Here is an 11,260-nt window from a genome sequence, read left to right on the forward strand (position 1 = left end):
TTTCAGTTGTCAACAATAGTGTTCTTGTTTCTGTTTTCCTGATAAATACAAAAGGATGGATTTTAGTTAATCTGGTGCCAAGTAATTTTATACCAGAAATTCAAGAGTCTAGCGTGGCCTCTGAATTCTGGTAGAATATTTGCATTGCTCCATTTGCCTCTTTAACACCACCCCAGAGATCATAGATACTTAATCATGATGCAGATTAGTGAGAACTAGAATCCATTTTTGTGAATTTAAATTTGAGTACACAGAAGCTCATTGTTTCTATTAATGTTTTTAATGGAGCACAATGTTAGGAGAACTTACAATATTTAGTTTAACTGCAACATATTTATACTCCTTCCATTTTTGACATAGCCTCCTCCTTTCCAGGGAGGCAAGCCCAGTGTGAGGCAGAGGACTGAATTAAGATAATTCCTAAAGCCTGCAGTAAATATAATAATGTCTCTGTATTTTGGGATACAGTGCAGAGCATTTGAGAAGAAAAGCTTAGTCATCTGGACCATATAAAGATGATAGATAATTATATATGCTGTCCTTCATTCTGTTTCCAGTAATTTTCTTTTCTCACTTCATGGCTTTATCAGACCCACCTGCAATAGTAAGGCAGCAAGTGTTCACATGTCAGCTATTTTGAAAAATATATATTAGAAAAGTGCTTTTCCTTCCATAGCATGTACAAGACCCTGGTTGCTCCTCAGCTTGACAGCGTGTTAGCTGTTTGTGTCTATCTGCTGCACTCCCATTGTGTAACACCCTCAGAAGCACCCAGACTGTAGTGGCAAATCAAGAAGCTGTAGAGACGCTCGAGCACAGTCACTTCATCTAATCCAACCTATGATTCCTTATATTTTTCCCCAGTTTTTAATTCTTCTTCCTTTCTGTACCCAGTTAGAACATCACTCGGTAGGTAATCAAATATCTGCTGTCATGTGAAAAAGAATCTTTTCAGGGAAACATCTTGCTCAGTATTTACATCTTAAGATTCGTTCACATACATGTCCAGTGTCAAGGCAATTTCCATGTCAAGTATATCTTGGAAGAATGAATGACAACACCCCCAAAGGTTATAAAAGGTTTTGTAGAGGCTTTTAGGGTTTGGTACATGTGAAGGCAGTAACTAATGCCATTTGAATATTGATTTTGTTGTATGAAGGTGATAATCTAGATTTTTCTTACATTATTTTTTCATTTAATAAGCACTCAGGTTGCTTGAAAATATCCATTGGAATAGTCTTGGGTTTAGACAATGACTGCTGAAAGCGGATCTATTTTGAGTTGCTGCCCTTTCAGCTGTTCCCTTTCTGTTCCTTTTCACACTGTTCTAACGGAGGAGGTTCTTTAAATAGTTCAGAATTCTAAAATTGTCAGGCATCAGCTTTTTGCTTCAAAAATATTTAGATATCTTTTACTTGAGCTGTGGGAGTACTTAGGATTCAATCAGTTTCTAATCCTAGAAGTTGCAGAAGGGTTCACAAGGCTCTAGAGTAGCAAAGGCAAAACCTCTGTATGTGTTGGAATAATCAGAATTCATCCATTTTTCCTGGTAAAGCTTTTAGAGGAGAAAACTGCTGTACAGCATGATTTATCTACTTGGCCTTTTCTTGTGTGTTTAGAAAGAAGACAAGATCTTATAAACTCTAAATCCTTTAATCTTGGCCTGCTTCTTAACTGAAACTAGTTCAGTGATTAGGGAAACCTAGTGTACAAGACAAGCAGTTACTTTTCCTGTTTCAGTGTGAATTCTGCAAACCTGCAGTTTTCTCTCTGTAGTGGATTTTGCACTAATTTTAAAAGTTTGTCATTGATTGCCCTTTAAAGAAGGGAAGAAGGTGGTTCAGATCCAGAGAACCACCTGTGATCCTGGGCTTATTCTAGACTAAGATATGCAGGAGTCTAGTCTTTATTTGACATAGTCTGCAGTAGTACAAAGTCCGTATGGCTTAATACGAAGAATGAAAAATGCCTGAACTTTGTTTTAAGGCATACACCTTAAACAAACATTTTATTCCCAAGTCACACTTCAGTAATGAATTGTTCAGCTGGTCTACAAGTACTGCCTCCCACTCATTAGGCACTTTGGAAAAGTGAAAATTTGTGTAAAGCTGCAGAAATTGGTGTGTGGGTTTCTTTTGTTGCTAAACGGATGTGGAATATTTCATCTGGCTTGTCTGGTGTGAACAGGTGAGGTACAGAACTGAATGTACTCCTTAGTGTCCTAAAGCACATAGGGCTCTAATGTTTGTGTAGAATCTGTGTGATGAAATTTCTTGGGAAGTGTTTTTGATTAGTAAAAATACAAAATTCTAGAAATAACAGTTTTCAAACACCCATGAAATTTCTTTGAGGTATTTGGTCTATTTTGGAAGCTGATTTTTGCCTTCATCTTACAGGTTATGTTTGAGACGTACCAGTTTTCTGGGGTGTATGTAGCCATCCAGGCTGTTCTTACTCTGTATGCTCAAGGTAGGCAAAATTAACCTAAAATTTCTTTAGTTTACAAATGTGTTGTTGAGCCAAAGTACTAATATGGCATCACTGGGTCTTGGAGTCTTGGGCTTAATTCTATGCTGTTTTCTAAGGAAATTTGGCTCTGACTGGCATGCTTGCTTTTTGTTTTGAGGAACTATTTTTAGGTACCACTGTCGGTGTTACTTGGATTTTGCATGGATAAATGCAAAAACCTGGTTCCTCAAAACTGTTACTGTTCCAGGGTGTAATCATTTTGCCTTTGGCATCAAGTCTTAATGGCTTGCTTTGGATTTTCTGGAAAACGAAGAACTTTTTACCATGAGTAAGAGAGTAATTTCACGATGATCATGTGACTTCTGTACTCTTTTCAGGGGAAAAAATAATTAAATGTTGAGTCTTCTGCTGTAGGTAAACTAGATTGAAATGGTCCTCAGCCTGAGCAGAAAATTATGGATTGTCTGAATTCAGTGGAAATTCTACCATCAACTTCAGTCCATCTAGGATTTTAAGAAGTTACTCAAGCACATCAGTTCTAATACCATGACTCCTGGCATCTGTTTGTCAGTGATTTGGTGTATTTACCTGTCACATGACAGGACATAAATATCTGAGTCCATTAACACGTCACTGTAGTGCCTATGTCCAAGACCAAAAGCAGTGGGGTTCTGGAAGGGTGGTTCTGCCATGCAAGTCATTATAACCACTTGAACCAAAACCACTTTTTCAGACCTGAATATTAATTTTATTTGCTGCAATGTGTGCTATTACATTTTTCCCCTTGGTTTTCTTTGGTTTGATTCCTTATAAATATTTAATTAACTGACATTTACCATCTTAAATTCTGCTGTAATTGTACATGTACCTTACTGTGTAGTACTCAATTACTTTGTGAATAACAGAATGTGAGACAACTTAGAGCAGCCTGCAGTGTTTCTACAAACCATCATCTGAAACAAAGCTGAAGACCTTCTAAGATGTAAAAATCCAGGGGCACATAAATCAAACATTTGATTTTGAAAATCAAAAAAAACCCCCGCCTTTAAAACATCCTACGTATTTATATTATTTCAAAGATTGAAGTAGTGGCTAAAGTTATATAGAGATGTGCCTCATTTCAGTATACCACACTTTTAAGGTATCTCCTTAAAATATGTTTTCTTGCTTTAGGTGGCTTGTGAGAAACTATAAAACTGTTTTCTGATCAACTTTCACCATTGATTTTTGCCTCTTAACTGTAGAAACTTCGGTTTCTACACGTTCATGATACCTGTTTTGTATACCTTAGAATTTAATAGTTTGTGGTAAACTTTTTTTGTGAGAGTTGATTTTTTTTTTATTCTGTGAAGGTGGATCTCATTCAGCCTAATGCCACCTCTGTGAGAAAATACTAGGTGTGTGCTGTATAGTCCAAATATTCTCTACCTTACAAAAGTATTTGGTTTTCTGAATACCAGTAAAAATCAACAAGTCCTAAGAATTTAACAAGGTAAACTTGTGGCTTGAACATCTCTAGGTTTCTTCATATTTCAGAAACTAATATAAGGCTGCACAACTGAATCTGTGGAGGAATTTGTGCCCCAATAAGCATTTAATGAGCATAGATATTCCCTTTAATTAGAGTGGAATTTAAGATGTCAAAACACCAGATATAATTGTGAGTGGTAGAGTTCTAAACATCTAGGTAAAAGTAAAAGTAATGCTTCTAAAAAAAATATATGAAAACATTTCTTACTATGACATCCTGAAGTTTAAAATCCACTGATGACTGAGGGAAGAGAGGTTGTGTCAGGTTACAGTGAAAAATCCTATCTTAAACTCACTACTGTTCTGCTCTATTTATGAAAGTGCTAATAAAAGTTGTACTGCCCCGCCATTCTTTTAGGTTTGTTGACTGGTGTTGTTGTGGACTCTGGAGATGGTGTGACTCACATTTGCCCAGTTTATGAAGGTTTCTCTCTCCCTCACCTCACGAGACGGTTAGATATCGCTGGCAGGGATATCACTAGGTACCTCATTAAGGTAAGCTGGGAAGAGGGTTTAAGGTTGTGGCTGGTATCTGTGGTATGTTGGTTCAAGTCAAAATCCCTTGACAGCAAGAAACCACTCTGTGTTTTTCCTTTATTATTCATATGTTAATTACATAAAGAACTCCTGTATTCTCTGTATTGCTTCAGTCTGTTCTTACTGTGTTTCCTCATCTAAATCACATGTGATGATATTGATGTTATTCACAGACATCACATTTTTTTAGTGGCAGTCTTGTAGGAAGGGAATTTATTCCATATTTGGGAAGGAAAAACTTGAAAGTTGCCTTTCTCAATACCTAAAGTGAAAGCTAAATTGTGTTCTTTCAGTTCTACTCATCTGTTTTCAGAAAGGCTTTCTTACAGTGTGGAAAATAGTGTAGTGATTCTTCCCCGATTATTAAATAAGAGAGCATGTTTGATAGACAATTCATTTGTTTGGGTGTTTTAAATATAAGAAACATCCTGGACTGACAAACTTTATGGTTAAACTGGAATGCGGGAATGTTCTGAAGTGAAGTTCTAAAGATAAGAATTATTTTAGGTTTTTTTCATTTGTCTTTGTGCTGGTTATGTTGAAAGTTGTAATGATGAAGAGAATCTCCCATTTGGAGTAATGCTGCTGCCTTTCTGGGGATAATGGATACGCTGGGATGGATTTGTTTTAATACCCACATTTGCAGCTAAAAAAGGGAGATGAACAGAGATACGTGTTTAAATGTACCCCTCTACGGCGAGATCTGGACTGTTCTTCTCATTTCCTGCTTACCTGCTGTGCTCCCTCCAGCTCCTCTTGCTGCGAGGTTACGCTTTCAACCATTCTGCTGATTTCGAGACAGTTCGCATGATCAAGGAGAAGCTGTGTTACGTGGGATACAACATTGAACAGGAGCAGAAGCTGGCACTAGAGACCACAGTTCTAGTTGAATCCTACACGGTAAGTGTCTCAGGACAGCTTTTCTTGTCCTAGACTTCCTAGGTTAAAATTCAGGTAGCATTTAGCTTTGATTCCTTTACAATTTTTCTTGGCAATAGCTCACTTCTCAGCCTGTAGAATCAGATTAATTGGTTCTGCGGAAATCTTCTACAGGCTTTTTTCAGATTTTCTGTAAGACTTTGTACTCATTTTTGTCATTGTAGATCTTTGAAATTTCAATGTTCAGGAATTTGTAGAGAAAATGGACTTATTCTAGCATATGAAATTGTTTCATCTTCATCCATCCAGCAGTGAGACATGAGAATGATATCTGGTGTCAGGAAAGGTAGACTTGCTCCTAGTGGATACTTTGTGATCACAGTTGGAAAAATTTGCAGAAAAGCATTATTCTTGCTGTAAGATAGTTTTTTAAATTGATATTAGGAGTTGGTGTTGCAAGGAAATATTCAGTAGGTCAATATCGATGTATCTGGTTCCTGATGTCTCAAAGTGAATTGCAGAGTGATTAAAGAATTCGTATATTCTTTCAGTACTACTGAATGACTTCTTGCAGTGCTGACAATTATCAACAATTTCCTGTGTTAAAACATTTGGGAGCAATGTAGGTCATTTCCTCTTGGTTTTTTTTAGTATTCAAGTGGCTAAAAGTAGTCTTTTCAATGGTGTTGTTTCTTCCCTAGCTCCCAGATGGCAGGATTATCAAAGTTGGTGGAGAACGGTTTGAGGCACCAGAGGCTCTCTTCCAGCCTCACTTAATCAATGTCGAAGGGGTTGGTGTGGCTGAATTGCTGTTCAACACCATCCAGGCTGCTGACATTGATACCAGGTAAGAGCAGAACGTTTAAAATTCTCGGTCTGGGTGCAGGGGTGATGCAAGAACTAACTGTCTTCAAAGTAACACCTTTTGCTTTAGACACTCTAATGTGTGCTCCTTAGGGAGGGTGTATGCTGGGAGTGGGGCTCAGGCTGAGTTTTTGAAGCTTCACAGGTTGTCTGGAAACTATTTGGGTAAGAACAAGCAAAGATAAAATCTTGAAAGCACAATATTTTTTTATTTCTGCTTTCTGGGAAAGCACGAGCAAGTCTCCTGAACTTGTGCAGTCTGTCTTTGTGTAGTGACTGTTTTTTAGATTTGTATTTACTCCCCTGTCTGTAAGGTACCTACAGTAGTACTGAGTACACTATTACAACACTACAAAGACTTTTTTTTTTTGGGTCAGGTCTGAATTCTACAAGCACATTGTGCTGTCTGGAGGGTCTACCATGTATCCCGGGCTGCCTTCACGACTGGAGCGGGAACTGAAACAGCTCTACCTGGAACGAGTTCTGAAAGGAGATGTGGAAAAACTCTCGGTGGGTATCGGGTGGCTGCTGCATCCGGAGGGTGCAGAGGCTTCCCCTGAATCCCCACTAGAGGGAACCAAGTGGTCAGAAATGACAGAGCCTGCGGGTGGCCCTCTGCAATTTGCAAAATCGCTGCCTGTCGTTCCTCACACCCTGCGTTTGCTTTGTACATACTTGCAATGAAGTAGTTACCTTCTAGACCCTGCTAGTAGCAAATAATTCCTGAAGTCTTGGGTTGGTTCGAATGTAAAACAGGCTGATAAATGCCAGGACACAAATTGTAGTGTTGGTTAAACAGAGCTAAGGAATTTCTGTGCCTTAAAGTTGTCATAGAGGAAAAAAAAAAATAAATTTTTTCAATCTGTGAAAGTTTTGGTTCATACTACAAGTGAAATGCTCAAAAGTGAGAGGCTAGAGTTCTAACACGCTTTCAGGTGGAGTAATTTTCCATTGGTTACTGTGATAAGCAGGCAACAGCTGCACACTTTACAGAGGTAACAGCGTGTTGTACTGAAAATTCCTTTGAGTGGAGTTTCTAATGGTGAACTGAATTGAACTTCCCTCGTTCTTAATACAGTGTTCTCTGAAGATCTTCTGTGGAATGAGTCAGTTGTACTGAATGTTTTACATCTGAGACAGTATTTCAGTCATAGCTTTGTACTCATTTTTGCTCGTGAAGTTAGAGCTTTAGCACTGAAGAACTTAAGGGAATATTAATTAGTTAAGCTGGTTTAGATTGTGTAGATTGGTATAGTTCTAAAATACTCATGATTTGATGATCTGGCAACTTCTGATAATTTTAGCCATCAAAGATTAGGAATTATTTCACTCTTTACAGTGTTCCTGAAATGCAAAAATTGGGTCTTTAATTTTTTGTCAGTATTCTGACGCCTGGGCTTTTTGTCAATATACTGAAAGTACAATTTTTGGGCAAGTGTCAGTAGTTGTGTCTAATTTCCAGTGCAAAGTCGTTATTTTACTTTGGTTGCGCAAGCTGGAAGCTCGCACAGAGGGCCCTATGCTAACATTTCAGTGTTTTAGTTGCATTTTTCTCACAAGACAGTTTCCACTTCATTGTTCTGGTGGAAAGCCCAATTTTATTTTGCAAGGCTTTGTTTCAAGAATCCTAGTAACAGTTTCTGTTCTTTTTCTCAGAAATTTAAGATCCGAATCGAAGATCCCCCTCGTCGGAAGCACATGGTGTTTCTGGGGGGCGCCGTTCTAGCAGACATCATGAAAGACAAAGACAACTTCTGGATGACCCGACAAGAGTACCAGGAAAAGGGAGTGCGTGTGCTGGAGAAGCTTGGTGTGACTGTTCGATAAATCCCAAAGCTCGTTCCTGTCACATGTCTAAAGCTTTTTTCTTTCATTGCCAATCTCTGAACTCACTCAGCTACATGCTATGGAAGGGCCTGTCTGTGGCCTTTTGACCCAAACGTCAGGTTTTGTTCTGGTTTCTTGGGGTAGCTTTTGTTAAATGTTTCTTAATGTGGCTAAATTTGACTATTAAATCTGACCACTTCCCTGCAAACAAAACGGAGCAAGAGCAGCCTGTCTACTTCATTGTTCCCTCCCAGTAGGCAATTGGGTAATTCTGGTAGGCTTTTTCTTCTGGGTTTATTGCTGTAGTCCTGCTAGCTTTTGTCTCTAGTTCACAAGGGGTTGTGTGCCTTTTTTAGCATAAGAAAACCTTTAAACAAGAGTTTTTGCTATTGGATCATTGTGGTGGTTATCTTTGCATCTTTATGCCTCTCTCTACATTAAGTTTGCTTTTTTCTTTCCTGCAATTAGGAATTTTGATTAAACATTGTTAAAAACTAGTTGAAGTAGCTGGAATGACTTTAACACACTGTTTCGATGTAATGTGGTTTCATATGCACTGCTGCCTAAACTGGCTTCTGAGGTGGTTCATCCTTAAAGGTGGTGGTGGGGCCTTCAGACTGTATTTCTCTAAGTGGGAATGTACAGTTGCCACAAATGGAGAAACACCTGATGTTCTGGCAAACGTGCATTTGTGGCCTTAGGTGTCTTTTTTCTGGAGAGAGGAGACAGGTTTGAGCTGTTTTTCTTTTTTGTTAAGGGACAGCTGGGGGGTCAGCCTGACCAAAAATGCCTCTTTTCATAACTAAATTTTGGTATTGTGTTGTCTTGGCATAGGAAGCAAGAAGGTTAAATTAGCTATTCTGTAATTGTTGAAGAAATTTAGATATGCTGAGACAGGAGCCTCTAAACTTATTGAAGAGATTTAATACTTTCAGAAATGCTTATGAAAACTGTAACTATAGAGATTAAAACCCCCAGAACTAAGTTTTAAAAAGTCTGATGTTTTAAGTGCTTGTATGTACATCAGAAGCACTTCCATTAAACTTTACATTAACCTAGTGCCAAGTAGTTACTGCAAATGAGTATTTCAATGACCAGTGTTTATTGCAGCAAGCTGATATTTATAAACAACCAGTGGCAGTAGGTTATAAAGAATGACTTATATTTGTTCCAGTTAAGAATAATATTGAAATACAAGATGTTGGTTGGTAAATAGCCACAATTCATTTTATCCAGTCTTGATTTTTGATACTTAACATGGGATGGGAAAGGAAGTGAAAACCAGTGATGAAAATGCTGTTTCCAGAAAGTACATTAAAGCTGAGTTGTTCTAAAAAAATGGAAGTTGTCACTAGTAAGTATCAGCCACCTTTTCTGAGTATAGTTGCCTGTATTTTTTTTCCTACTAGCAGACTGGTAACTCTTTGCAATAAAATCTGCCTTACATTAAGCATAGCAAAAACTGCTTGCATACAAATGCTAGCTAGACTTAGTTCTACTTTGCTTTCCATAGAAATAGACTGGTTTTCAAAGCCTACCATAACATTTAAGCATAAGGAAGTCAAGATCTGCTCTTGACTTCCAAACCTTGGAATGTATGAGAGATGCTTTCATATACTTGCCATTTGTCTACATCTTTACATTAATAATTGACCCCAGGAACATGGAAATATTAAACTCCCTTGGATTCTTAAAATGTGCTTCCTTTCTAAATTGAGCAGACAGCTTCCTTTGGCTGAGCGAGCCAAAGGGGCAGAAACCATGTCTGCATTTCTTTAATAACAAGACAAGTCACTGTAGTATTGCTAGTAATGACCATTTAATTATAGGTGGGTGGGGTTTTTTGCAGCTATATTTACTCTTAACTTGAACAATATGAATTTACAGGCATGCCGGTCATGCCTCAGTGCATGCACTTAAGCAGCTACTAGATTTTTGGGGACATGAATGTAAGGGGTACTCCGAATTCCTGTAGTCTTCTAAACATTTAATACACAAGACTTAAAAATGCTGTGGGCTTGCTTTAGAGCTATGATTTCTCATGTGACTGTCTCTGGGCTTTTCAGACAGTGTTGGGAATCATGGAAATAAACCAAAGAATGACTTAAAAACTTTTTTAAATGACAATCTGTCATGTGATTTTTCAAATCTAGACCTTGATCCTGCAACCCCTTTTCTAAACCATCTTCTCCCCTGTCCACTGGCTTCGGTGAGGTATGTGCATGTTTGAGTAAAGGTTTTGGAATTTGGCCCCTTCACTAGAGAACTTCACAGCACCATGAGTAATAAATGTCAGTTGATTGTGCAGAATCTTGGGTTTCCATGGAAACCATGTATATATTAAAAAAAGCAACTAGCATTTTATATTAACTGTGATCATGGATTCAGAGGAACACATTCATAATCCAGATACTGAATGGGGTGTTCCAGTTGTGCTCAGTGTGGTTCTCCATGTATGTGTTTGCACACACAAGAGTGTTGTGTGTGTGTTCTCTCAGCTGACAGCTTCAATACTGCTATGAAAGCAATCTGGTTTTAAAGTCTTTTTGAAGACCAAATAACTTGAATTGTATTTGCAAAATGCTTCAGCTCCTATAAAATTAGAATAGAAGATGCCGCATCAGTTGTAAGTTTTTTGGGAACATCCTATTTTTAATGTTAAGCTGCTTCAAACCCTCCCCTCCCCCAGTGTTCTAGGATGTTAACCAGTGTAACACAGATGGCTTTTTATACAGTTCTGAATAATGTTAACACACAACACTGGTTGAGACCATGAATGGAAATAAACATCTATTTAAATTGACAGGTCTTTTCAATACAAAAATAAAATCAGATTTTTTTCAAAGTAGATTATGTTTGCTTTGTTTCCTTTGGGAAATCACAGTTCTGTCAGTTTTTCTCTAACTTAACTTCCATCACAAAACCATCATGAGCCGCTTTTGCTGAGGAAATCTGACGTGACAAAATAACACATTCTCTACTGATTGCTGTGATACTCCATTCTTTAGCCAATATTCCACTCCCTCCATCCTTTTCTTTAAAAAGAAAATAAAATCCTTATCCGTGGACAGGAATCTTTTTCCAGATCAACCTCCATACTGCAAAATGGGAAGAGCCCTCAACTTGTATTGACCTCAGCATCCTTGGCTAAGGT

At 38.0% G+C, this 11,260-nt stretch overlaps 1 protein-coding gene across 1 annotated transcript in view; it reads left to right on the forward strand.

Moving 5' to 3' along the window:
- Nucleotides 1–10,954, forward strand: part of ACTR2 (ARP2 actin related protein 2 homolog) — a 48,003-nt gene extending 37,049 nt beyond the window's left edge. Inside the window, exons 8-13 of the mRNA XM_017736520.1 lie at nucleotides 2,397–2,469; nucleotides 4,358–4,494; nucleotides 5,287–5,436; nucleotides 6,117–6,262; nucleotides 6,657–6,789; nucleotides 7,936–10,954. Of these exons, the coding sequence (XP_017592009.1) occupies nucleotides 2,397–2,469; nucleotides 4,358–4,494; nucleotides 5,287–5,436; nucleotides 6,117–6,262; nucleotides 6,657–6,789; nucleotides 7,936–8,106 (810 nt within the window). The 3' untranslated portion in view covers nucleotides 8,107–10,954. The remainder of the gene's footprint in view (nucleotides 1–2,396; nucleotides 2,470–4,357; nucleotides 4,495–5,286; nucleotides 5,437–6,116; nucleotides 6,263–6,656; nucleotides 6,790–7,935) is intronic.
- Nucleotides 10,955–11,260: the final 306 nt, after the last annotated feature.

The sequence above is a fragment of the Corvus brachyrhynchos genome, unplaced genomic scaffold (assembly GCF_000691975.1).
Source record: "Corvus brachyrhynchos isolate BGI_N302 unplaced genomic scaffold, ASM69197v1 scaffold416, whole genome shotgun sequence".
Classification (NCBI taxonomy): domain Eukaryota; kingdom Metazoa; phylum Chordata; class Aves; order Passeriformes; family Corvidae; genus Corvus; species Corvus brachyrhynchos.